Here is a 27,320-nt window from a genome sequence, read left to right on the forward strand (position 1 = left end):
TTAAAATTATAAATTTTCTATTTTGCAGGTTGGTCAGGACCATTAATGTGTCCACATAGGTGTGGGTGTGCATGCGCATGCTGAGGTTGGCAGTGATAGAAGGCTTCATGTTTTCCAATTTAACTGGTGCCCCATCAATAGACAATCTATTAGCATTATACGTTTTAACTGAAAGAAACATCGACAGACTTCATTAGCTGTGGGTTTCACATTAGAAATCTCAAATGTATTTAGACATTTTATGGTAGCAAATGCATATTAGTGTTCTGAGTTACCAGATTTACATCTCTGTTTAAAAGCTAATCCAAAGTGAATATGAAAATGAGCTCTACATACCCCTCCTGTCTGACTGCTGGATTTGCGGTATTTTTCTACAAAACAACCACATTCTGTTTGGCTTAGTCAAGACTGGCAGTGCTCATTTTCATCATGGTATTTAGAAGTCTCAATCCTTTAGAAACCGTTAATAATAATGTTGACTGTGATTGAATTGCACTGATCGACGGTAAGTCACTTAATCCTTGAGCAAACATGTTTGGTGGTGTGCTGGAATAGATATCAGAATTCGTGCATGGCTTTGGGGTTTCATGCGACATTAACATCAGTCTCTCTTGCTGAATTACAGAGGCATCTTCCTGGACACCATCCTGCCACGCTACGATGTGAATGGAGTGCGACCACCCATTGGCCAGAGAACCAGACTGAGCAAAGGGGATATCGCACAGGCACGCAAACTCTACAAATGTTCCAGTAAGACCAAAATGACAGATCCTGTCTGCTATGGGTTTTTCCTGTCTACTTTTTGCATGTTTGTGCAACATAGCCCTGAGAGAGAGGTCTGTAGCTCCTCCCGCCTTCCCTAGATGCAGCGCACACTGTGTGGAAATAGCCCAGCATCTACTATTGATTTGGTGTGGTTCCTTGGCTACAGCGTCCGAGACTCCCAATTTGGGAGGAGTGTAAACACTACCCAGGGACAGGAAGTTTGTCATCACTCTTTCCCAGATAGACCCAAAAGAACAGCTGGTCTCAGGAAGACAAGGCTCGTGTCCACACATCACATCGTGTACAATGTAAACCGTGAGACTATGCACTAAGGAGAGTTACATAAGCTTGGCACTTTTCCGAACCACTCACTTTGTTTATGCTTCCATAGAGGAGAGGGAGGATTTAATACTGTTGAAGTAAACAGAATTTATAGCATTAACAGATGTACATTGAGAACAGCCTTCTGCTGAATAGATTTGATGTCAGACAGTTAATTGTAGGTCAGGCCAGGATAGCTGAGCTGTCAGCCTCACATTAAAGCTCAATGAATAAACATAGTGTTGGTCACCAGAGCTGGACCAGCTGGTGTGGTTTTAGTGTAGAACTGGAAGTTTTAACCTTGAATGAATCTATATGTGTCTGTGAAAGCGATCTGTCTCTTTCTTCACGACCGTCTCTGTCTCGTGAGGAAGAAACAGACTGGATAATGTGACGCACATTGTGGGGGATGAGGTGGCGAGTCTCCACATGTTCTTCGGAGAAAAAAACCTTTAAAGAGCCACGGATTTCCCATTCATGCAGCATTCCTGGGAGTGATTGTCATCCCTGGTGTGTGCCCGAGTGCTTGTTAATGTAGTATTATATGCTTAGTATTGGCAAACCTCTGCCAAGCATTATTACACACAACTCGTAGCTCGGGCTCCTCGTTTTATTGCTTACACACAAACCTCGAGGGAAGCAGTGAATGCAAACAGTCGAGGGAGATGTTTCCCTTACTCCTGCAAAATGCAGCCCAAGGTAAAGATAACAAAGAGGTAATAATGAATACATACACAGTTCTCAAGATGGACAACTGAAGATACTATCTACTGTCTATCATTTCCTCTCTGTTTTAGTTAAACACATCTTCCACCCACTTGGCATGAGTCTCCCTCACTCGTTCCATGAGGCTGTGTATTCAGTTCTTGCACTCTTGCACACTTACTTTTGCCAGTCAAACAAAGGGTGGTTTTTCACTGGCAACATGTACATAATGCATCACATCCTCCAGAGGGCTGTGTTATTTATAGTGGGCCAGGTTTATTTTCAGAGGATGCTCAGAGAAAGTGTCTCACACTCTCTATTCCTTTGTGTGATCATCATCTGGAGTTGGTGGGGGGAGGGGGGGTGAATATTATCAGCAGATGTGCCTTTGAACATAAAAGAGCTGGCCTTTACCTCACATTTGGTGCTATAATTCCAGCATCTGTCTATGCAGCGAGGTTTCAGGGGATTTACTTCAGAGCTGATGTCTGTATAGCTTGAATTAGTGGCTTAGGTGTTTTCAGGCAGAGACTAATTGGCAGTGCATCATGCTCGTGGCTCAGGCCTTACGTGCGGGTCTGTGTGTGTTTGTTTCTGTGCACAGGATGTGGGGACAGTCTGCAGGACAGCAGCGGGAACTTCTCCTCTCCCGGCTTCCCCAATGGATACTCAGCCTACATGCACTGCATCTGGAGAATATCAGTCACACCAGGGGAAAAGGTATGAGCCTATGGAAGGTGCCACATCAACTCCGAGATGCCTTTTAAAACAAGCTTCACTGACTGTATACACTGATGTGGTGTCTCTGTTACTTCTTATTTGTCTGACCAATAGCAGAGTGTGGCATTTGGCCTGAGCCGTGTCAGTAATCACGCTCTCTTGGTTTTTAAGATCATTCTGAACTTCACCTCCATGGATCTGTACAGGAGTCACTTGTGTTGGTACGACCACGTGGAAATCCGAGATGGATACTGGAGGAAGGCGCCTCTCAAAGGTCAGTTTTAAAGGGAGAATATTGTAGTACGGCTGCAACTAACGATAAATTTCATTTTCTCAATTTAATTCACCACAAAAAGGTGACATCTCCAAATGTCTTGTTCAAAATTCAAACATATTCAGTTTACAATCATAAAAGAAAACCAGATGAGTCTTATTTATTGTTGAATTTGTTTCTGGGCTTTTGATACAAGAACTGACAGTAGTGACAGCTAAACACAGGTTTTATGTGTGTTTAAATATATAAAATATGTACATTATTTACAGGAACTGTAAAGGCAGAGCAGAACATTAAATGCTATAATAAAGATGCATATTCTAAGTGTAGTTCTTGTCTATTTTTGTTAATGTTTTTGAATACCGTCTTTCATGTTCTCTCTTATCCTCTCAGTGTATTTAGTTTCTATGAAGTAAAGAGCTGTGTAGAGGAATTTCAGAGCTCTTGGAGGTGTTGTGATGATCAAATCATGGTTCGTGTGTGTGTGTGTCTTTACCTGTGACCCAGGTCGTTTCTGTGGTGATAAGCTGCCCGAACCAATCATCTCCACCGACAGCCGACTGTGGATTGAGTTCCGCAGCAGCAGTAACTGGGTGGGAAAAGGTTTCTCCGCCGTTTATGAGGGTAAGCACCCATTCCCCAACCTCCCTGCACCCCGTTCCAGCTCAGCTGACTGAACGCATGGCCAGTCACACATCCAACAATGTGCCTAGAAGCTGCAGTAATATCCACAGTGTTTGGCTCCCCTACTGCTGATGTGTCAGGCACTTTACGCTGCATTAATCAAATTTTGGCCGGCCTTCACATTCAGCTCCATTGTTTCCAGACCGTGCAAAGGGATGATGTGTGTTTGTGTATGTGGGAGCTAGTGGTAGAGGCATTTCAGCTAATCCACATTGCGTAAATCAGAATAGCATAACGTTTTTCTGTTTTTTTTTTCAGAGGCATGTGCTGATGATATTGCTATGGAGGGAGCTCAGTATTATTTTTATTGTTTTTACTGTCACATGCAGCCATCTGTGGTGGGGAGGTAAAGAAAGACAATGGCCAAATCCAGTCCCCCAACTACCCTGATGACTACAGGCCCAACAAAGTGTGTGTGTGGAAGATTACTGTAGCTCAGGGCTACCATGTAGGCCTTACCTTCCAGTCTTTTGAGGTAAGACACAGTCCTTTGTTATTTATTAAATCAAATAGTGTTTATTTTTTGGGAATTTTATGACTTATTTGGAGATTTTGCTGATGTTCAACTCTAACCTCAAACCCTCTAACCTTCCTCAGATTGAGAGACATGACAGCTGTGCCTATGACTACCTGGAGGTGCGTGATGGAAACTCTGAAAATAGTCCGCTGCTGGGCCGCTTCTGTGGCTACGACAAGCCAGATGACATCAAAACCAGCTCCAACCAGCTGTGGATGAAATTTGTTTCAGATGGCTCTGTCAACAAGGCCGGATTTGCTGCTAACTTCTTCAAAGGTCAGAGGTTAAGTGTTGTAAACTCTTATCTGACGTGTCAGTCACTCTGTCTGTCGTTTTCTTTTAAATATTACAGCAGTATGAGATTTTCTGTTTCACTTGCACTGCTGGGTTCTGTGCGACCCCCTTTGCCCGGCTCTGCTGTTGTTCGGGAGAGTTTCTCTTGTAAGCCACCAAGCCAGGGGGCCAACTAAAAGGGTTCTAACATATCTTTGTGTTTTCAGAGATGGATGAGTGCTCCAAGCCGGACAACGGTCGCTGTGAGCAACGCTGTGTCAACACACTAGGCAGCTACAAGTGTGCCTGTGACCCAGGCTATGAGCTGGCTGCTGACAAGCGCAGCTGTGAGGGTAAGTACAGGGAGAAAAGTCACCAGCCCTGCTCACCATGTAATTTACATGCTAAAGCACTTTACACAGTTAGCCACCCAAATACAATAAGTACAGTCATTGCTAAAAGCCAGAAAAGATGCAAACAGTGATGCTTGTGCTGGCTGGGCATAAGCATCACAAAGACTTGAGTCACAACAAAGCAAGAATTATTTTTATCTCAAATTATATGTTGTTGTTTAAGACCTAACTACTAGTATACAAGCTGTACAATATCTGATTGACCACTGTCAACCCACTGTCTGCCCCAAGAGAAAGTCAGCTATCACTGCAGATTTGCCATGTTTACCAATATTCAGCATGTTTATTGTTTTGCACCAAAATACCAAAGCATATTCCTTGTATGTGTAAACCTACTCAGCAAAAAAAGCTGATTCTGATTTTTATGCAGTAGGTTTTTTACCTTTGAAGAAAATATATAGCTGTAAAAATTAAAGACAAGCACATTAAATTGAAAGAAAAGGTTTGAAAAGAAAGGATGAATACAGTTCAGTCATATGCCTTAAATATAATAAAATAATGCAGTGCATTCGCAACAAATATAATGGTATATGCACTCACATAAACAAATGGTACACAAACAGTATGACAGAGCATTTGCATCTTTGCAACATTCTCACACCAACATTGTAATCAGTTCTACTCTTATACAAGCACATACTGTCAAGAAAGTGAAAATATTGCACATTAAAATAACAAAGTCAAGTCAAGTTTATTTATATAGCACATTTTATACGACAGGCGTAGACTCAGTGTGCTTCAAAATAAAAGCAAGCAAGCAAAAAATAGGCAAACATAACATACATAACATGCATATCGGATGACAACAAATAAGATAAAAAGGTATTATTATTATCATAATTATTAAAAAGGGAATAATAATGATAATTCTGATTCTAAAATAAAAATTCTACCCGTTAACCACACACTTTAAACCTAACTGAAAGCTTGCAAAAAAAGTCTGCTTTTAAAAGAAGACACTGTTAGTGCAGACCTTAGTTCATGTGGTAGAGAATTCCAAAGAGTAGGACCGTAATGACTGAAGGCACCATAAGCTGATTTAGTATTGATTCTAGGTATAGTGAGTTCCCTTTATTTGATGATCTAAGGGATCTGCCCAGTGTGTATTCAGTGAGCATGACAGCAATGTTGGAAGGAGTTGGAGAAGTTAGTATTTTACAATTATACCTGCATTTACATACAGAGAAAAAAATTAAATGGGTAAGAATTGGGCAGTTGGTAAGGATCAACACTGCACATTCATTTTAGCTAAAAATAGCCAGGTGAGGGAATGGGTGACACCAGTTGTTGTAACATGTATATTGCGTAACTGATACAAAGCTTGCCTGAGTCCTCCCGGGTAGGTCAGGCAGTAATCGGGTTTATTCAGGACACAGGGAGGATATTTCAGAGGGCTTTCATTTTAGCTGTATGATTTGTAACATAACATTTGGAACATGACCTGTTGAAACATTTGGTGATATAATTTATTTTCTGTCCACACATCTGCATCTGTATCAAGCTAACTATTTGTCCTTGTCTCTTCCCATGTTGTGTTTTCTGTCCAGCTGCCTGTGGAGGCTTCATCACCAAGCTGAATGGGTCAATCACCAGCCCGGGTTGGCCCAGAGAGTACCCCCCAAACAAGAACTGCATCTGGCAGCTGGTTGCCCCCACACAGTACCGCATCACTCTGCTCTTTGACGTCTTCGAGACTGAGGGCAATGACGTGAGCACTGGGGTTGTTATGAATTGGCACGGGGTGGGTTTGTTCTGTGTTCTCGCTCTGTCATTGCACTACATCTGTCCACTTTCATGGCAAATAAAACCTTCCTCTCCTCCCTGTATTTCATAATTAATACCAAATAAAATGTCCCAGCCTCTTCACATGCTCTGTTTCCCTGCTCAGGTTTGTAAGTATGACTACGTGGAAGTGCGCAGTGGGCTTTCAGCTGATTCAAGGCTACATGGGAAGTTCTGTGGGGCAGAGAAACCAGAGGCTATTACCTCCCAGTACAACAACATGCGCATTGAGTTCAAATCAGACAATACAGTGTCCAAAAAGGGCTTTAAAGCGCAGTTCTTCTCAGGTGAGTCCTCTGGCTGTGCTGTGCACAGCATCACAAGTCCTTTCATTTATTTGCTTGGAGCTGCTGTCTGTCAGTCTTGAAAGGGAACAGTCATCAAGGTTGTGTCCTCTGTGCTTCCTCAGACAAAGACGAGTGCTCTAAAGAGAACGGTGGCTGTCAACATGAGTGTGTCAACACCTTCGGAAGCTACAGCTGTCAGTGCAGGAGTGGCTTTGTGCTGCATGAGAACAAACACGACTGTAAAGAAGGTATTTCACCTCAATTTCTTGTGTCTTTGACATGGCTGCACATTCATTATTGTTTCTGACTTATTTTTGTTGCGATCAGAGCAGCCTTTAGGGTCGATGAGGGAATGCTTGCTTGTGTCAGAAACAGTTTGAGTGCAGTAGTGTTAAGTGTAAGTGCCTGTTCCATATTAGCATGATACAGAGGTCTGTGTTGACTCACTGATGTCTTTTTACAGCTGGCTGTGATCACACTGTGAATAGTGTGAGCGGTACCATCACCAGCCCCAACTGGCCAGATAAATACCCCAGCAAGAAGGCATGCACCTGGGCACTCACCACCACTCCAGGTCACCGCATCAAAATCGTATGTGTCACTTCCTCTTGCTCTCTGTATAATTTCACTCGTCAATCATGTATTTATTTGTGTGTGGCTTATTGTGGAATTGAATTGCTAAATCCACTGAGGACATCTGTGTTTACTGTGCTGATGTCAGAAACTGTTATGCCATTCCTAACGATGATGTGTGGCTCCCCCTTCTGTTATTATCTGCATTTTTGTCTACTGTGTCACTGACTTAGATTAGATTATTTTCACTAAACAATTTATAATATCAAAGCATGTCACGCATGCCTCCATTTTCAAATAACAGAATTACAGTTTTATTTTTCAGTACAGACACTTTTCCTAGAAATAACACACATCGCACACAGATAATGTCATTTGATTAAAGAAAGGAAGCTTAAAGTTCGATCTCATACGTTTCTATTTATAACACACTTCTTTAAACATACTCATCATCTTGTTTTGTCGCAGGCCTTCAATGAGATCGACATGGAGGCCCACCTGGAGTGTGCTTATGACCACATAGAGATTTACGATGGGCGAGATGGAAAAGCTCCAAGCCTGGGTCGCTTCTGTGGCACCAAGAAGCCCCCACCCATCACGTCTGGTGGGAACAAGCTGTTCATTCGCTTCTTCTCTGATAACTCTGTGCAGAAGAAAGGCTTTGAGGCTTCCCATACTGCAGGTAAGAATAGATGCTGTTATAACAGTACTCAGTTTCTCTTGCTGCTGAAGAAAAAACACAATAGTAGCTAAGAGGGATTCCAGTAAAATCTCTAAACCTTCATGTTTTGGGCGCATCAAGTTAATTTCAATTACTCATATCAGACTCACAAAGCTTTTTTTCCTTTTTTTTAGTTTTGCTCACAATTCACCACCTTGTCTGAGAATGATTATGACTCATATGTAACAACAGAGCATGTTTAAGAATCCTTTGCATGTGGATGACTGTAAAAGCACAATTGAGTCAGAGACCAACAAGCACAGCAGCTGCGTTTATCAGTTTAACACTGGCCTCTGCCTACAAAATGTCCAACTGAATTCAACTTTTCTGTTCACAGAGTGTGGGGGTCGCCTAAAGGCTGAAGTCAAAACCAAGGACCTGTTCTCCCATGCCCAGTTTGGGGACAATAACTACCCCGGAGCCTCCGACTGTCAGTGGGTGATATCTGCGGAGAAAGGCTACGGCGTGGAGCTCATCTTCCAGACCTTTGAGATTGAGGAGGAGGCGGACTGCGGCTATGACTACATGGAGCTCTTCGATGGCGCTGATACCAAGTCTCCAAGGCTGGGACGTTACTGTGGCTCAGGGGTGAGAACATTTTTCTAATAACCACTACTCTCTGAATGTCTTTTCTGAATGTCTATCACTTGTTTCTGTTTTACAGTATAACAGCAGGAGTATGAGTTTTAGTTTTGGAATTAGCACTGTTGTTGGGTAATCTTTGCCTGCGGTTTGTAAAAGGGTGGCTTTGTGAACTACCCTGGGGCTTTTGATTCCAGTCCGGCTTTAATCACTTTGTTAAAGTTGACGTGTTCCTCTGGGTTTGGGAGTGTTGCTGTGGAGGCGGTTGTAGGTCGACACAAGCCGTCACTCCCTGGGTGCCGATATCCTATCAGAGTCTCTGGCATTGGGTTGTAACTGCGAATTAATCAGCCAATGCTGCAGCCGGAGTCTGGAACAATGGGCCCAGCAGGGAATAGAAATACAAGTTTCCTCAGGTCAGAGAACAGCTTGATCTCATTTACACACTTCAATAATGAGCTCTGCCCTTTTACTTACGCCTGTTCCTATGAATCATTCGCTGGAGGGGACATAACACCCTCAGCACCCCGGGGAGCAGCTCCTCAATCAAGTTTCCTTTTTATAAAACAGGTCAAAATAAACTGACACAATTCAGTCCAAAGTAGGGTGAAAACTCATTATAGTGTGGGGAGGCTTATGTTTAGCCCAAGGGCTTTTCTCATTTAAAAAGTAGACTATACATTGCTGGGTGTACATGAAAATTTGTAGTCCGCTTTCATCTTGTGTTTTAAATCCCTTTCCCAATAAGCCAATTCTTATGGGCTATTGTAGATATTATTCATGTTATGAATGGCAGCTTTAATCAACATTCTGGTGTTTTACAGTTGGTTGCACAAGCTTTGGCTGCTCTGACATTGCAGCGCTTGTCTTTGTCGTAGCCACAGTGCAGCTGCCAGAGCACCTCAACCAACTAATTATTTTTCAGTATGATGTTCCGAATTAATATTCATGTGATAATACTATTCTGACAAACAGCCAGGCCAAGTGTTGCATATTTTCTGTGCTCACATAATGCAGTTAATTCCCCTTTTGTTTCATTGGAAACAGTTTGGCCGACTTTATACTAAAGACAGTAGAAATAAAAAGTGCTGTGCAGTATATGGTTTTGTTCAGAGAAGAAATGGGCTCTGTAGACTGGTGCACCTGGAAATAATCATCAGAGTATATTTTATCCTCACTTCAATAGCAGCCAAAGCCTCAATCAGAATAAAGCTGGAAAGGGCCAGTCCTGGACCCAGACCCTTACGTGGCCCCTGGCTGTTACAGAACTAGCAGTTCTCTGCAGTCAGAAGCCATTCGTCATGGTCACTGATTTGACTTCAGTTTCAGCATGTGAGAAGTCTTTAGTTTTAATTGAAGTGCAGTCAAAGAACCAGAAAGTGACAGCACAAATGAATCTGTTGTTTTGTCCCTCCTGACAGCCTCCAGAGGAGATCTACTCGGCCGGTGACTCCATTGTGATCAAGTTCCGCTCTGACGATACAATCAACAAAAAAGGATTTCACGTCCGCTACACCAGCACCAAGTTCCAGGACACACTGCACTCACGCAAGTGACCAGCGGGGGCCGGAAGGGGCCGTGCAGGGCAAAGGGGCAAACGGAGGGGCCCCCAGGGGAGGCGCCAGCCTGACGCTCGGAAACCTTCGGCCACCAAGATGAATCAGACACGACAGAACAACCGCAAGACCACCAACCGCACCTCAGCTCCCAGGGGCTCTAGCTCCCCCCACAGACTGTGAGGAGTAAAGCCATTCTGCAGTACACCTTGTTTTTACCTTTTTATGGTTAGGATTGGGGTGGGAGGATGAACGTCCGCTTTAGGCGGACAGTAGGGGAAAATTTATTGACCCAGTCCCCTCCAGAAATATTTTTGTTTGTTTCTATTTTTTTTTTTAAAAACATGCCTCCTAATGAGAGGTACAAAGGAAAACAGTGGATTCTCAGGACCTGTAGGAAGGCAGGCATCAGCTGGACAGATCCCTGCTTTTGTCGGGCCAACCCACCACATCCAGGGGGAGGAGAGGAAAAGGAGGAGGAGTATGGGAAGGTCTCCTGCACTCCTCAATAATTGCTCTCCTCTCCTCACACGCATCCCTTTGGTTCAAGGATTCCTATCTGTAAGAGGATTAGAAGGACTTGACTTGAGATTTTGATACTGTATGTCAGTTAATTGCATGTAATTACAAGGAAAGAAGGAAAACTGTACAGTGACAACACCAGCATTTGTAATTGGCATTGTCCTGGCAACCAGTGGCAAGATTCTCGTTGTTACCATTAACAAGGAAATTAAGGAAGCAGTTATCTTATTAAAGGACTAATAAATGAATTGTGGTCCATGTCTTCTGGTTGGTAATTGCTTGCCTGATGACTGGCTATTACTGTACCTCCATGTATAAAGTAATGTGTATGATCTTTCAAAGGGAACATGTGCTTTTCTCAGCTCGAACCAGTTAGCACTTTACAGTGAATTGTTCCAAAATCATGAGCTTATGAGTTTTTGTGAAATGCAATGCCAGTTCACTTATTTTTAAATGCATTTTATCTCTCTTATTCTTAATTGTTTTGTTTTTTTAATTGCTCCATTTAGTTCCTCGGGCATACTTGAACATTGTGTGTGCCCTGTGACATGGGGTAATAAAGATATGACTTATGTTTCAGTGTTGATTTACAGATCTGATGTAAAATAATTTCTCTCCAGAGAAAATGCCTTTTCTTGGTACAATGAAGTATTTCTCAAGAACCAAATGAGCCCGGGTATTTATTGTTATAGTAATTACATAAATAATGTAAAGGTGGAAAGGTACTGTTGAATTTAGCCCTATAATTGCCTTCCAATGTGTAGCCATTGGTCTATGTTGAATATACTATGTTGCTCACTCATTCCTTTTCTCCATTTATTTCTCACTCAACACTATGAGAATAATGTTGTGTGACATTGAGCCGTCTGACACACCTGTTTGATGTCTGACCTTTGTTCACAATATGAGCTGATAACTGTAAACCTGTTTTGTGCCATTACAGTTAAGCTTGCATTGGGCTGACTGAGTTGCGTGTGGAGTGCAATCCAGGACATGTGAGTAGGAGGAGTAATACAGAAGTGAGGACTTAAATGGCACACTGGTGTGTGTTTGACATAAGTTTCAGAGGAATTTTTTGACACCCAGCAAACACAAAAAACAACAAAGCCGAATATAAATATCCCTTATTCATCTCATCTTCGGTTCACTATTTATAGTTGGAGCTTATCATTTCAGACTACAGAAGGAAAGCATTTCCTTTTCCACCTTGCTAAATATTCATTCCCCTACATGTAACCTCACTCTCCCTCAATAATTATTCCATTACTATTCTGTTGTGCTTTTTTATAAAAACACGAGGAGCAGAGCAGTGTTGTTGCACAGAAAACTGCCAGACTGGCACGACTGAAATTGTCCCTCGCTCTACTTAACCCAACAGAAAGTCCTGCAAAATACATTAAGCTGTAATGAGACTGGAGTCTTGCTGAGACACAGTTTGGGTTAACGCACTTTAAAAGGATCAAGATATATTTCACATACATGAATAGATTATAAAGATTCCTGAAAGATGCAGGTATCTTTTTACATAAACTTGTGTTTTCTTTTGATGATGGAATTTCACGTATTTATCCCAAGAAGATTGGTATCATTTAGATTATTCATATTTTGGATTTGTGTAATCTGATGTACCTTTACTACATTTATCTGTATCAGATTGAAATGTGTCCTTTCTCATTTTAGTCAATAGTAAAAACAGTGAACTCATACTCCTATTAGATGTAGCGGAATTAACACAAATAAAAACATTAATGTTGAAACTACCTTGAAAGGAGTGTCTTTGCTCCAGTAAGGGCACAATATATTTCAAGATCAGGAAACACACCATCTTTCACATCCTTTCAAATTAATATTATTTCTTTATGTACCAGCTGCACACACTTATTTGCAAGGAAATGTGATCTCCACACAAGAAGTTTTTCTACTGCAACATAATAAATTTGGTGTTGCTGCTTCAGTCAAAATAGAACTCTCTGGAACAAAAGTCTATGGTTTTAAGTATTTGTTTACATCTTCCTACATCAGGATGAGCAGGAATGCCACTGTATGTAGAACAACTTCCTTTTGTTTAATAAGTGACATGAAACATTGATGCCCTGCGATTCAGTGTAAAATCTGAGCCATTTCATATGAATAATTAATGGAAGCCAACTGGAAATGTGACTCTGTCGACTGTAGCTCTCACAGTAACTATGTGACTGTAAGCAAGCAGTGACAGGTCTTCATCCTGCTCCGTTATATAACAATGCAGAAGAAAACAGTGCTGAGCTTTCACAAAAGAAAAGACCCGAGGCTTTCTGCATCTGTTTTATTTGACATTCACAAGTAACACACACACACACAAAACAGATAGTTACTGCTCTCACCGCAATTGAGTCAGTCCCTCTCCCTAACCATTATTGTGTTATGTGGTTTGACAAATAGCCCTCACCTGCACTGCGGGGCAGACCAGAGCTGGCGTCGATGGGTGTATGAGTGGTGCTCTAAATTGTGTGAGAGCAGAGTTAGTTACAATTTAGTGCCTACAAGTGTGGTGGAGTGCGTGTAGAGGGTACACCTGAGGACCCGACAAGAGGTCTCTTTCAATTGGTGCTGATGACAAAAATAGAGACCTTGAAGCAGTTTGAGATCTAAGATATAAACATGTGAAAGGATCAGAAAAGAGGATGTTATCTTGTGGTGAGTATTGGTATGCATATCTCTTCAGAACAAGTGTGTGCTGGCGGCATCAGAGGTTCAGTTCAGAATGTGTGAGAGCAGCATACTGAAACATTTACATCACATTGAACAAAACTGTGCAGAGTATAAATTTGACTAGTACAACCTTTAATCCAGCCACATTAGGACATCATAAGCTTCGTTACAAATGTGGCTGAAAACACATTCAATGCACAACTAAGAAAACACAAAAGTGATGTTTCACAAGATGGGCATGAATCATGTGAACCAGCAACACTAATCTTTACGGACGTCAGAGCACAGCGCCCTGACAGTTTTCACAACAGCAGGTCCCAGAACAGTCAGTGACTCTTCACAACTCAATAAGTTACACTCTGATGAAAACTGTGACTCAGCCAGTTTTCAAAACGATTACTCAATCATCTCCACCTCTAGGCGATCAGATTTTTAAAAAAAAAAATACCTCCGCTGAATCATCATGTCAACCCACAAAGGCCATTTAATCTATATTTTAAAAGAGTTACCCAGTGGGTAATACTTACAATCCATTGATCAATACAAGTGAAAATAATGTGTTTTGTGATGACAAACAACTTCTAATTAAGGAATAGATTTGACATCTTTGTGCTGTAAAGTACAAGATCATTTACTGATATGATATTCCTCCTGAACATGGAGTAAAATACAGTACTTGTAGTTCTCATTTTTGCATACAGAGGAACTCCTCTGCCTGACATCAGTGTGAGTTGGCGGACGGTTGAGTTTACGTGCTGATTGATTGCCAGGCCAACGCTCCCAGCTGTCCTCCCACCCAGCACAGAGCTGCTCCCAAGGCTGCAGCCGCCATCACAGCCAGGCTGGCCTTCAGCACGGCGCCGGGGGGTCTGCTGAAGTGGGCAGGGGCCATGCACGCCAACATGGCCACAGTCACGGTCAGGGTGAACAAAATGGAGACGGCGGTGTTAATGGCCACTATCTGGCCAAACTTAGCAAAAGGCACAATGACACAGAAGAAGAGAGGGACTGTGGAGATCACCGTGGTGATGGCGCTGGACACTATGGCAACTCCCACATGGTTCACTGCCTGCAGGGTCCGCCTCTGCCTCTCTGCCAGAGGCTCCTGGGAACAAAACACAATTTACTAGAAGGAGTCTTGATTCATGAGCCTTCAGGGCGCTTCTCGCCTTATTAAATCCAAAATCTTAGTCATTACCTTGTTTAACGTGTGTAAACAGAAAATTCTGTGGAAGTTTTTCACAATTGCTCATAACTGCTGCTGTGAAACAAATTTACACTCCCATACCGAGTTATGACCAGGCGTAGAGGGCATTGTCTCCCCAGCCAGCAGGTATCCCTCCACCAGGTGCAGACAGTAATCCACTGAAGATCCCACAAGTATAGAGAGAGAAATCGCCTCCACTGCTCCCATCTCCCAGCCCAGCCAATACATGACCGCCACCACCAGACAGATCACTCCTGTTGAGGGCCAAAAACCCATAATTACACGCATGATCCCGACCCATGCCTGAATATTCAATTTTAAAAATCCATTAAAAGTCATTTCCAAACATGAATATGCAACTTCATCTCTTACCTAGAATGGTTATGAGTACTGGCAGCAGCAGCAGAGGATGTGCAGTAAACACAGACACAGCTGCCACACAGATGGCCAGAGACAGCAGCAGACTCCAGAGAGCACTCTCCACACCTACAAACAGACCAGAGAGCAGTATATGATCAGATATTTACATACTGCTGCGCTCACGCTCCCTTTTCAGTTTGCATAACAAAAACCACATCTCTTCGACATGCAATGCCACCTCTCACTTGCCTATGATTTCCATGAAGATCTGCTTCCAGTGCTCGCAGGTCTGGAAACCCCGTTGCAGAGCAGAGGACTGCGGGAGGGAGGCGAGCTGCTCCTGGATGAAGTTCTCCCACTGAAGGAAGTCAGAATAGGTCTGAAAGGAGGATTTCCCCTTGTATGTGGTCTTGGGAGAAGAGAGGTAGAGCGTTAGGCACGGCACCAACTGAAAGTGAAGTGGAATTGTGCTGCTCTGTGATGCAGCAAGATGAAAAGCTGAAAGATGAAAGGACTTACAGACTCAAAGGCCATGGACAGCCAGCGGACCTTGCCTCCGTGCATTCCCACCGCTCCGTGGGAGAGCTGCCCCGGGAGCAGGTTGGGTTCAGGGAGAGAGTGACAATCAGGATGGAGCAGAGGCAGAATAGAGGACAGTTTATTACCTGACGAGAACAGAAGAAAGGACATTACCTTTTACACACTTTCATTCTCTATATATGATTATTTTATCAGAAATGTATGTCATGGTTTATCTTCTTTTTGTTCAGGATTTGATTTGCCGGGTGTTTTTTTACCTAGTTGTTAAGCACTATATATTATATAAATAAGGTTTTAGGGCTGCAACTACTGATTATTTTCATTATCGATTAATCTCCTGATTGACTGATTCATTATTTTGTTTATAAAATGTCAGAAAAAAGTGAAAAATGGCCATCACAATTTCCCAAACCCCAAGTTAACATCTTCAGATGTCATGTTTTGTCCAACCGGCAGTCCAAAACCCAAAAATATTTAATTTGCTATAAAAGGAGAATAAGAAAACCAACAAATATTCACATTTGAGAAGTTGGAACTAGTGCATTTTTGGCACTTTTGCTTAAAAAAAAAAAAGGCTTTAACAGTCAAATTGATTTGATTTTTTGTTGATAAATTAATTAATCAAATAATCAAACAAACCATTTCAGCTCTGTAAGGTTTATATTATTGTTTTATGATATTTTATGCTAAAATAAAAGATTCCACTCTGAATTGCGTTACCTGAAGGCAAACACTGAGCTCCTCCTGGCTTCACAAGTTGTCTGTTTGCACTAATAGCTTTACATATTTTGCAAAGATGCCCCATTTCCTGGAAAATATCAAAGTCTGGATCCAATATAATGCTGCCCTTTGGAGACAATCAAACATCACGTCAGCCACATGAGAATATAATTTAAAAGTCTGGCTCTGCTTTATTTCTGTTGATTATTCAGATATACTGACACAGGCCTGACCCTCACCATATCTCCAATAACATGGTTGTCCCTGTGTTCAGTTCGGTTGACTCCCAAGATGCCAAACACAACAAAGACCATTGCCCCGGTGTCGACCAGAGGACGCACCGCTGGGTGGCCACATGCACCGCCGCTGCATGGGTTGAAGCCAAACGTTTTGGATGGTTTCGTTCTGGCAGCAGATGAGGGATCTTTGAAAAAATAACCAGAGACAAATCTCTAAATGGCATTTATTTATACAGTGTAAAAATACAGTATGTGGGCAACTGGAGTGATGTGGAAAAATCCTCCAGTGGGTTCAGAGAGTGCCACTTTAAGAAGCTATATTTGAAAAAAGTGTCAAATCAGAGAATTTTCTCTATTTTTAAGACACAGTGTGACACATGCAGTGCGAAAACTGTTTTCCTGATGGGCTAACAAACCATCTTTATGTTAATGATGCTTTCTGACACTAGCTCGCTCACCACTGGGGAGAGGAGTATAAAAGGTTCCCTGTGTGGGTCCATCAGGCCCAGAACTGACGCCGCAGCCAGGCGGGTTGACACACACTCGGCTGGGATGAGGGCTCAGGCGGCGCTGGGCAAAGCACAGTCTCCTAGGAGGAGAAAGCAGAGGTGAAATGACAGATTGTCCACTAAAACAACGTAACAGTCCATCTCACTTTTACTCTGATTTCCTCATTTGTGTTTCACCTGCTGTGCTGCTGTGGAGACGATGCTGCATAAAAAGAAAACTCTGGCGTCCAGCCATGACGGGGGTCACATGAGGCGGATGTGATCATCCAGCTGGGGTACGGGTGGTACACATGGGAAACACACACTGTCATTCTGGTGGTGTAATTGCTGCGGGGCTGATTATAAGCCTATTCAGATAAAACAAGATTAGTTATAAGCCGCTTTAGTGGCGGATATCACAGTTGGGAGATATAACGTTACAAATTATATAAAATAAAATTATTAAGTTGACTTTTATTGCTCTCTAACCTGAAATGATGACACCTCTTCATGCTCTATGCCGCACAGTTTCCACGGAGAGGGAGTGCTGGTGTTAAGGGAGAAGCGGTAAAGGGTTGTAGAGGCTCTGAGGTCCAACTTTGATATGTACACTGTAAGTAAAGAGCCTAAAAAAAAGTACAAAGTGCAATATTTCAAAATAGTGGAATAGGTTTTAAATAAGGAGGGAGAGGATATTTATGTGTTGAATGTTTTACCTGTTTGGTTGGTGCTTGAATTTGGTTTTACTGAGCTCCGAGTAGCAGTGGAGGTTGTTGTGCTCGGCGTCTGCTGATGTGTAGAAAACTTAAATGCTGACGAGGAAGTGTGGGTGTACAAAGGGTGGGGCTTTTCCATGAACACACCTGCAGGACACAACGTGCATTTCAGATATTTATTTTGGATCTCTGAGGTTAGCTGGCAGTGTGTTTCCATCACTGCCACAGTCTCACCTGAGCACATAGGGCAGGAGATGCCTTGACCGCTAAGGTTGCTCCTCAGAGCCAGCAGAGTCTGGAGGTTTGTGTCCCGGCGGAACAGAAGGGGGGCGTGGGTGGCCGGCCTCAGGAGACAGCAGCACCCGGCAGATAAGAGCAAAACCAAGAGGAAGACACCTGGGCCGACGGGAAGACAATGATAAACAATGGCAGAGAGGAGGGTCTGATGGAGTAGATAGAGAAGCTGAGGGACAGATCAGGAACAAGGATCAATTACAGTCATTCCTGAAAAGAAGGAGGATGAATACTCCATGATAGGCGATTGCTCTTCCCCTCAGGCCGGACACAGATCCAATACAGTTCTTATTTGAGCTGCAGGTTACTCTCATGTCTAAATCATAGATCAAGAGCTTGACAGATATAAAGGCTGATTCTCCCTGAAGTTTAGGTTCCTGAATATAAATTGAGCTTAGCCGTATCAAAATCCCTTGTGAGTTCTCAGAGTTTATAGCAAGTCTCACCTAGAATGGCTTTTCGTCTCTCCACAGCTGGCTCTGCCAATAAGTGCTTCAGGGCCCACTGGAGATTTGTGCTCACCACACCCACATGCTGCTGCCCTGGAGGGGACAGAGGTGTCTCCACTGACAGAGAAAGAATGGCTGCATCACCGTCTGTGTCACAGGAGCCTGGCCGAGACAAAGACAGGGGCTGAGTGGTGCCTGGACAGCAGCGTTTTACAGCCTGGACTCATTCCCTTTCCCATTCTCCCCCAATCATTCATTCAATGCTAGGGAGATAATAATCTCACCTGGCTCCATCTCCACTGACAGAAGTGCCACATCATCATCCTCGTCTGACAAAGGGCCGTGGCTGGCTGACAGGCCCGAAAACAGCTTCCAGCTTCAGAGGGAAGAGGAAGTTTAGGGAGAGAGACAGCTGAAGGGATTACATCTCGCCTGTGGTGTCGTGCAGCATGCACAAATAACATCTCACACAACAGTAAGAAATGCCTTACCAATTCAACCAGGCATGTTCCTGAGGCTCCACACTCTCAGTCCAGACACACAGGGTGGCTGGCATAAGGATGGACACCCAAAGCCAGCAGCAGCTGACAATGAGGGCCATGAATAGGCCAAAGTCATGCACGGCTGGGATCTAGGTGTCAGTTAAACAAAGCACAGTGTAAAGGACCTAGAAACATTCAATTTGTGCTTATCGCATAAAAATGGCTGTCTGCTGAGAGAGGCACTTCTATTCATCCATAGCAGGGGAGTCATTTATACTTCTTGTACAGATCCTGTTAAGGACTGCATTTTTCTTCTTACCTGAGAGAAGGTGTTAGCAGCATAGGCAGCTGCAGTGGTGAAGGAGGTGAGGAAAGTAGCTCGGCCAGCTGTTTTAATTGTGTAGATCATGCGCTGCTGTGGCTGGCGCAGATGAGAAGCCTGTCTAAAGGTGCTGATGAACACAAATACGTCATCCACCCCTGAACAACAGTGAGAGAACAAAAGATCTGCTTTATTACATATTATGGTAAATGTACTGTAAAAAGGTGTTTTTGCAACCTTTATAGGAATAGTTCTGACAGCCGGTAGCTTTACTTATATTGGTTTAGCTACACGGCTTTTGGAGGTTGTTGTTTTACGGGGGTTTATGTGCTGGACTATTTCTTGGCCTGGTGCTGTTACTTCCTTAAGTCTCTGCTCGTTGCCTCACAGTGATGACAAGACTTCAGGAAGCTAGTGTTCCGGCCAAGAAATCCATCACAAACCTTCCCATAAAACCACAACATGTTGTTTTTCACACTTCGTTTTTTGTACGGATTAAACAAACAACATATTACGTGTTAATTTGTGAGCTTTAGAGATGTTGGTAGGCGGATATTGTCACTGTTGCACAGACCCATGCTAGCTATTTTCTCCAGTTTCCAGTCTTTATGCTAAGCTAAGCTAACTGGCTGCTGGCTATAAGCATCATATTTAACATACAGACATGAGAGTGGGATCGATCTTCTCATCTGTTCCCAAAATTTCAAACAATTCCTTTAATCAAAAAATTGGTGTATTTCTTTTCCCTTACCAATACCGATAATGACAAAGGCTGCAACTCCATTGAGAATGCCCAGGTACCTCACGCCAAAGACAACATGGTATAAGAAAAGAGCCATCAAGCAGCTCAGTCCGATGCTAGCGAGTCCAAAGAAAGTCAGAAACACTGCAGAGAGACGATAAAACAAGGAACTTGTAAACATTCATATGCTACCAAATAACCGACTTTGACAGTTCATAGACTGAGATATGTACATGCCAATGCAAGTGGAATAAGGAACAGGTCATACTGTACCAGAAAAGGAGGTAAGGACATAGACGAGCACAGTAATGCAGGCTCCGCTGATGACAGCCAGCATCATATCATTGTGGAAGGTGTGTCTCACCTCATCATCAAACAGCTCTGTCCCCCCATACAGCACCTTCACCTGGCTGCGACGAGAAGGAAGCAGATACAAAACAACATCAAATTTAAACTGCAACAAGGTGTAGTACATGTAAATAATGCAGCAAGATAAACCCCTGAAAGGAATGATGATGTACTGTAATAAATGGCCAATATTGCAGTAATTTTCTCCTGACCCGGTAGATTGCTTGGCCAGGATGTCTGCATACTGAACCACAAAGTTTTTGAAGCGAGATCTTTGCTCGTCAGCTCGGTCCTGCAGGGAGTAGTAGGAAGGAAGAGGAGCTCCGAAGTGGATCTCACTGCGTAAGAGAGAGGACGAGAGGTGCTCAGGGGACAGACTCTCATCCACGTACCAGTAGAACTGTGGGTGGGTGATGGCCAGACTTAGAGAACCTGGGAATACATACATGGCAAATCAGCACTGTTAGGAGGACTCTTACAGGTGTTCCTTTATGCTTGAAAGCTGTTCTTTGTTCTTTCTTTCTTCACTGTGGACTCACCTTGAATATCAGCAAGATCGGGGCCCATGCCATCATAGTATATCTTCCCTCCTCTCTCACTGGGGTAGAGGTAAGACAGGAGTGAGCTGGGTGGGGAGCAGTAGGACGGTCCCAGTGGCAGATCCCTCAACATCTCCAGAGGCTTCCAGCAGAACTGGTGAAACTGCGGGTGCTGCATGAGCAGCCGCTCCACGTGGTGAATCGTCTGCAGGCGCTCTGGGGTGAAGATGTTGCGATCGCCCTCCCCTTGAGCCACAAACACCAGCTCGATCCTCCACAGAGCCTGGCTCTGCAAGTAGTAATTGGGAGCAAACCTGCGCCTCCTAATGAGCGGTAAAGTGGAGTTTCCATCCCATGATCTCTCCTCGTCCTCCTCTGCTCTGTGATTTAAGTTCTTGTGCTTCCCCATTTCCTTCTGACCCAAATCAGGCGCTGTCCTTTTATCTCTGCCCGCCGCGGCTCCTCTCCTCTGATCATCTCCTGCATGTAAAGGGTCGTTTCGAGGAGTGGAGGACCTCGTGCCCTCATTATCTGTCCTGTTGAACACTCTCTGTCTGCCCAGCTTCTCCAGCAGAAGCTCCCGCAGGGCCTCAGACTCGCTGTTATCTAAGCCTCGCCTACGCCTGTCCCAGGACCCCAGCTGAGTCTTTACAGCAATGGTGAGGGCGTCGAAGCGCTCGGCAGAGAAGTGACTGTGAACCTCAAAGGCACTGTAGGAGAGGTCTATGTCCAGAGGAGGGCAGTAGAGGAGCATGTAGGCAAACAGGGCACATGGCAGCAGGACAACTACCCCTATAATTACTCCACTGGCCCACGGCTGTGTGTACACCCACCCCACTGCCCTCCACAGCCCACACACCTCCCCAGAGAAACAGCTCTGTCCTGCTGCGTGTGGTAGTCCATCCTCTTCCTGCTGCTCCTCCTCCTCATCTTCCTCCCCTCCCCAGCTGGTCTGAAACAGCAGCGGCTCATCGTCCACATCCATGCTGGCACCTGTCAGGGACACATAACACCACTTGATCATCGCTCACTTCAAGCAACACCCCTTTTTCTCCTCGGGCAGGTGAACACGAGCACAAAATAGATGTTTGAACTACCAGCAGCTGACATGGGCGTCAGACAAAATGAAGGACAAGGTAACTTCCAAAGTTGCACTGAGCGAGCAAGGATGTGTAAATTAAGTCTGTCCTCAAGCAGCTGTCAATGAAGGCAGCTCACATGGAGAAAACTGAGGAGGGGAGACCTTTTTTTTCCTCAAGGGCTTTTAAGAGAAAATGGTTGGCTGAGTCCTGCTTTAAGATGCTGATCACAAGAGCTTGAGGGTGAGACAGGCTAAAGGCTGTAATTTAATTCTTCTCTCTGTCAGCGTGCGCAAGCCATTATCTCCCTGAGAGAGTCTGCTGATGGCTTTCTACATATCAGCAGTCGAAGTAGATGTGTCTGCTCTGCAGCAAATTAAATCATCTCACTTGTCTAATTACTGACAAGAAGAGTGATTGGGATATTAGACAGAGTTGTGGAAAAAGAGAGGGTTTATCTCCTGTGATGGACAACCTTTGACTAATGGTGTCAATAGGTGGTTTTCTTGACATAAGATACTGCGGACGGTTTGTATTCACGTGCCAGTGAGCCACCAAACTGCAGCAATGTATCTATTCTCTTTAGAATAGTGCTTTAAGGTCAGGCAGGTATCTCAGTGAATCTTGATTATGTGTAAAATATAGTTGCGCTCAGCTCTGTAGCTGAAGTGATAATCCATCATAAAAAAGAAGAATTTACCAATTATACCATTTAATCAATATTTGTAACAATGACCAAGCGTCCTGGCGTTAGAAAGCAGAGAAGAAAGACTCTTGAGAGACAAACTCTGGAGCTAAAAATTAACTGCAGGCTTGTTGATTTATGGGATTTTTGTTTGTGCTCTTACACCTGAACGAACTTTATTTCATGGTAGTGCTAAAGAAGAAAATGTGCTCATGCCTGCTGCAGAACACACACCTCGTGTGCAGTCACTGTGTCCACAATGTCAGTCTCCAGTTCACTGGTAATGGAGCAGCTTATGGATGTGTTTCATGGCCACATCATTAACAGCCTTGGCTCTCTCACTTTCTGAGAGAGACAGTTTTTAATGTTCTCAAATGTCCACAGGTCTTACATATGCTAATGCAGTTTTATGGAGGATTTTATGAAAGAGATAAGAAAGCCTGTTGAGCGGAAAACCAGGAGCTCCACTGTGTCTAATTCTTTATGAAAAAAGGCTTATTTTGGGCCACTTGTTTTTATCTGCACAACATTTCCTTTTATTAATGAACATGTCATCTTTCTCACTGACAAGAGCACCAGTGCACCTTTTAATGGGAGAGCAGCAACAGACCAGCATCTGCCCACGCAGCTTCCTGCTCTTTTAGAGGACAAATTCATTTATGGTGGTGGGAAAGTGTGAAAACAGAGAACCAAATATGCAATCTCAACACAATCCTCTAATTATTTTCAGTTACTTTTGGATTACAGTGCCTTGATATTTCTGTAATATCAAGGAAAATAATTTTTTCCAATATACAGGCAGTAATTTGGGGTCATTATGACTACACCCATCATGGGCTGTTATTTCAAAATGAGCACTATTATGTTGTTTTCTATAATGCCATAATGCAAGCCGCTTTTTCCCCTTCAAATGTTTTTCTGTCCAAGTAATGTGACCAATCTTTAACAAATATGTGATATAATTGTGCATTTACAGCAAATGAAATAGAATACAGCTGCTAATTTTGGTAATTAGATTATTGTAATCCTGTTACATTTCTTCTCTGCCTCTGGAGCTTGTTTTGATGATGGTGCTCTCATCAACAGAAGATGAGAGGAGGCACGCAGACAAGCACAGAAATATGACGAGAGAAGTGGAATGGAGGAAATGGGGAAAGAAAAGCCTGGAGAATGACTGAAGACACACACACACACACACACACACACACACACACACACACACACCACAGCCGTTACCCTTCAAACAAGCGTCCGGCACCTCAAAGATCTGTGAAAAGAAATTGTGTTTTTCTGCAGTTTAATATTCTTGGTGGAATAAAATTAAATGAGAGGACTATCAGCACATCTCCATTTCTGTGTCCGTTTCAACATCAAAACAGGCTGATTAGCTGTGCAGATGTCAAAGTGTGACAGTCTGAGGAACTCATTTGAGACTGATAATGCAGACTTAGTGTGTATTAGGCATTAAGGCAGAGCTCTGTGCTTTATGCGAACCCTCTTTCACCTACTTTGTACCTCGCAACAGACAGCATGCAGGTATGGTGGAGGAAATATAACTAAAGTGATGCACGGCCTCAGGGACACATCCTTTTCTCTCTTCATGATCAGTCTGACGCTTCTTCGCGTCCAAGAACATTGCACCCCATATACAATAATTATGAGCGGTGTACAGCTACAAAGCACTGCGAGCAGTGCAGAGCCCGGTACAACTAATGTGTTTACAAGCTCCCAGAATTGTTCATTCAAGATTAGGAGTACACAGTCAATTTAAACCCTTCGCAGGTGTGGATTAAAAATAGAGTGTAATTTGGCATCCTGCTTTCTGTATTTATTGGAATAAAAGCTGTCTCCCATATGGCTCAGTCAATATTAAAGCTATGTCGTTCTTAATAGTGAGGCGGTGTTTCTTTGTCAACAATGTAGTTTTAGACTCAAAAACTGAGACTGAGTTAAATGCACTGATGCCTGAAATGAACATCTATTTGCAGCTTTTGAGGTATGAAATCTTGTTTTAATCGCTTGAAAGATGAACCTGCTCTTGTATTATGTATGCTGTGGGACTGTGTATTGGATACCCTTGCCTTCCCTCACATAAAACTCAATTTTGAACTTGCTGTGTAGCGTTTTTATTGAATTCTTTTAAACAAGTGCTGCCCAGGTGGTCACGCTGTACCTGCCTGCTTGTTTCAAAGTACAGCAGCTGCATTTGATGGGCTGTGTTGTGCAGCACAGAGCTGCATTTGGGCAAAAAGGAGGGTGAACTCCACTAGACATAGATTTTCCTATGTATATTTTCTCCAATAAAAACGCGGATAAGCTGAGTGTCAGCGTTTTCCCCCTCCACTACATCTCTGGATTGTGTCGGGTAGGTGATTTGGGAGCTCTGAGCAATCCCAGCCTGCTGTGTGCCTGAACCCATCGCCTATAATTATCTCTCTCAGAACCCTCTTTTTGCTCGCCATCCCTCACCCTCTTGCCCTTTTCCTCCCTTCAATCTGTCGGCCTTTTCTCTATGTCTCTATCTTGTCTACAAAGGTGAGAGATTTGTAACCTTCATTACTGACAGCAGCTAAAAATAACACCATCCTCCTCGGTTTATCTCCTCTCCATCTCATCCAATATGGATATCACCTGCTACCTCCTGCCCCACACACATTCAGCCTGGTGTAAACTCAGCCAGCATACCACCTCGTTTAGAGGGGGCATTCATTTCACCACCAGCGCTCTATGAATATATTCCTTATGCGTGAGCGCTCAGCAGTGTGTTGATAGCGGACGTGCCTTCTATTCTTTACGCACTGTGAAACCGGAGTCAAGTCAAACTCTCGAGATTTATTTGCGCCTAACGATGGTGTGCTCATTTTCTTATTGTCGATTAATTCATGCTCGCACTGAAGGAAGCGCAAAGCTCTGTGCACGTTGTGTGAAGCATCCCGGGGCTGTAACACGCAATATCTCTCACTCTCCTGAATAAAACGGAATAAATAAGCCCCATGCTACGGTAAAGATAGTTTCTTTTTCTGGCGGCATATAAACAACAAATTCAAACGCATAATGAAGCCTATTTCCCAAAACTTATCTGCCTCAGAGTTACTCTGATGAACAATGCTTGTACTCCAAGCTGCAGGCAGATGGGATGAGCTTTTATTGATTTGTTGAACCATTTATGACTTTCTCTTTCATTTTCTAGATAATTGCACAGTTTACTGCCTCCAGTAATTAATATTTGTATCAATATATCAACAAATGAAAACAAAAGCATCCCTATCAAAACAAACATCTGCAAAACTGCGGAGACTCTTACCTGAGGCTGATGAGACGAGAATTACAGGTGGAGCGTTCAGGCCTACTGGGTCCACTTGTAATGTGCTGAACTTGTGCTCTGCAATTTCATCCCCTCCATGCTCTGTTGTGGGGGGAAAATAATTTACTGCTTTATTGTCATAGTTAATAACTCATCGAGAGAGAGAGAGAGAGAGAGAGAGACCAAGGGAGCCCTTACAAGAGAATGACACACAACAATCCACTCCCCTCCACACACACACACACACACACACACACACACACACACACACACACACACTCTAAAGGAATCCTCTAATCTCAGCAGTTAATAATGTGTTGTTTTCCTCTCCTTTTATGCTCCCTGGTCCTCTCTCTCTCGTGCACCCACCCCTCCTCTCTTACCCGGTTGTCCAGGAGACAGAGTCAGTGAGAGACATTTCTTCCCAGAAGCTCCTCTCTCTCCCATGGCTTTGTTCAGCTGGCTCTGCTGACTGGCTCACCAGTGGAGGAGCGACGAGGAAGGGGATGCAGCCCGAAAACCTCTGTAAGCGACTGGTGGGAGGCAGGAGAGCCTGGAGGGATTTTTATAAATGGATCAAAATGTGTCTTGGACTGGCTCCACTTTAATTCAGCTAGTTTTACGCAACCAAAATGATGCGGCTGTCATGATACTGCAGCCGAGCACCCTGCTTTGCTGTCAGAGTTGGTATGGTCTAGTCTAGTCTCAGTTGGTGGGGAGGTGGGGTGTGTTATAAGAGGGTGATCAGAATGACTGGCTACAGTGGGAGTCAAAGTGCAAGCAATTTAAAATAATTACCTGAAGTAAGAGTTTATTAGCTTTTGTGGTTCATCTTCCTGTTCGAGCACGGTGCTCTCACACCAGATGAAATGAAGCCGATCATTCTGGCTCTCTGTTGTAGATGCAATTTAGCATGACTAAACACGACTGCTGTGCGAACCACTAATACTTTGTGGGGTTTGTAAATTCAGCACTGATTTGACTTGTCATGTTTGCCTCGTTGTGCCAGTAATGCTTTCTCCTGGACTGTTAGTGCCCTCGCTCACTCTCGTCTAACATTAATGACCAGCTCTCCTCTCTTACTGCCACATTCAACTCATCCATCACCTCACTTCTCAGCCTCTGTTCAGGTTTGATTTGGATTGCCTTGAAATCAAAAGCTAATAATCCATCATCTAAATGAGAGCGGATAACTCTGAAGCGAACTTTCACCCTATGTAGCTCTTTCCATAGCAGCTGGTGCAGTGTGGAGTCAAAAAACAAGAAAACAGGTTTGGAGTCTGGTGCTCATGTCACTGTTAGTATGTGTGTGTTGGCACCCTTCAGGACACTTCGTCTTCATCCTGTTGGTGCGGCTGTGACAGACCCATCTGACCAAACTGACTTTTTCAGTCACTCGAGATCAATAAAGTGAAGCAGA

At 43.5% G+C, this 27,320-nt stretch overlaps 2 protein-coding genes across 4 annotated transcripts in view; one reads left to right on the forward strand and one right to left on the reverse strand.

The window, feature by feature from the left end:
- The window catches only part of bmp1a (bone morphogenetic protein 1a), a 32,338-nt gene extending 19,883 nt beyond the window's left edge, over nt 1-12,455 (forward strand). Inside the window, exons 7-20 of one of the 2 annotated variants that reach the window (XM_044197965.1) lie at nt 626-750; nt 2,396-2,511; nt 2,683-2,785; nt 3,293-3,409; nt 3,799-3,944; nt 4,067-4,262; nt 4,487-4,612; nt 6,220-6,413; nt 6,561-6,741; nt 6,864-6,989; nt 7,205-7,332; nt 7,783-7,996; nt 8,373-8,623; nt 10,039-12,455. In XM_044197965.1, the coding sequence (XP_044053900.1) occupies nt 626-750; nt 2,396-2,511; nt 2,683-2,785; nt 3,293-3,409; nt 3,799-3,944; nt 4,067-4,262; nt 4,487-4,612; nt 6,220-6,413; nt 6,561-6,741; nt 6,864-6,989; nt 7,205-7,332; nt 7,783-7,996; nt 8,373-8,623; nt 10,039-10,173 (2,158 nt within the window). In that variant the 3' untranslated portion in view covers nt 10,174-12,455. The remainder of the gene's footprint in view (nt 1-625; nt 751-2,395; nt 2,512-2,682; nt 2,786-3,292; nt 3,410-3,798; nt 3,945-4,066; nt 4,263-4,486; nt 4,613-6,219; nt 6,414-6,560; nt 6,742-6,863; nt 6,990-7,204; nt 7,333-7,782; nt 7,997-8,372; nt 8,624-10,038) is intronic. The other variant, XM_044197966.1, reaches the window with a different exon arrangement.
- Nucleotides 12,456-12,986: 531 nt separating this feature from the next.
- On the reverse strand, nt 12,987-27,289 carry disp3 (dispatched RND transporter family member 3). 2 transcript variants are annotated; one of them, XM_044197964.1, is made up of 22 exons: nt 26,284-27,289; nt 25,901-26,002; nt 20,833-21,825; nt 20,506-20,725; nt 20,219-20,355; nt 19,955-20,089; nt 19,201-19,361; nt 18,891-19,030; nt 18,684-18,775; nt 18,397-18,561; nt 17,891-18,052; nt 17,657-17,803; nt 17,430-17,566; nt 17,139-17,308; nt 16,911-17,041; nt 16,453-16,637; nt 16,214-16,340; nt 15,473-15,618; nt 15,203-15,362; nt 14,966-15,079; nt 14,675-14,847; nt 12,987-14,491 (listed from the first exon to the last, which is right to left on the reverse strand). In XM_044197964.1, exons 1-22 carry the CDS (start codon nt 26,345-26,347, stop codon nt 14,135-14,137), a joined length of 4,218 nt encoding a protein of 1,405 aa, XP_044053899.1. In that variant the 5' UTR covers nt 26,348-27,289; the 3' UTR covers nt 12,987-14,134. The 2 variants fall into 2 exon arrangements, 1 of the variants encoding a protein (XP_044053899.1); XR_006378161.1 differs by lacking the exons at nt 12,987-14,491; nt 16,214-16,340 and having other exon boundaries at nt 14,828-14,847.
- Nucleotides 27,290-27,320: the final 31 nt, after the last annotated feature.

This window comes from Siniperca chuatsi, linkage group LG5 (genome assembly GCF_020085105.1).
Source record: "Siniperca chuatsi isolate FFG_IHB_CAS linkage group LG5, ASM2008510v1, whole genome shotgun sequence".
NCBI lineage: Eukaryota > Metazoa > Chordata > Actinopteri > Centrarchiformes > Sinipercidae > Siniperca > Siniperca chuatsi.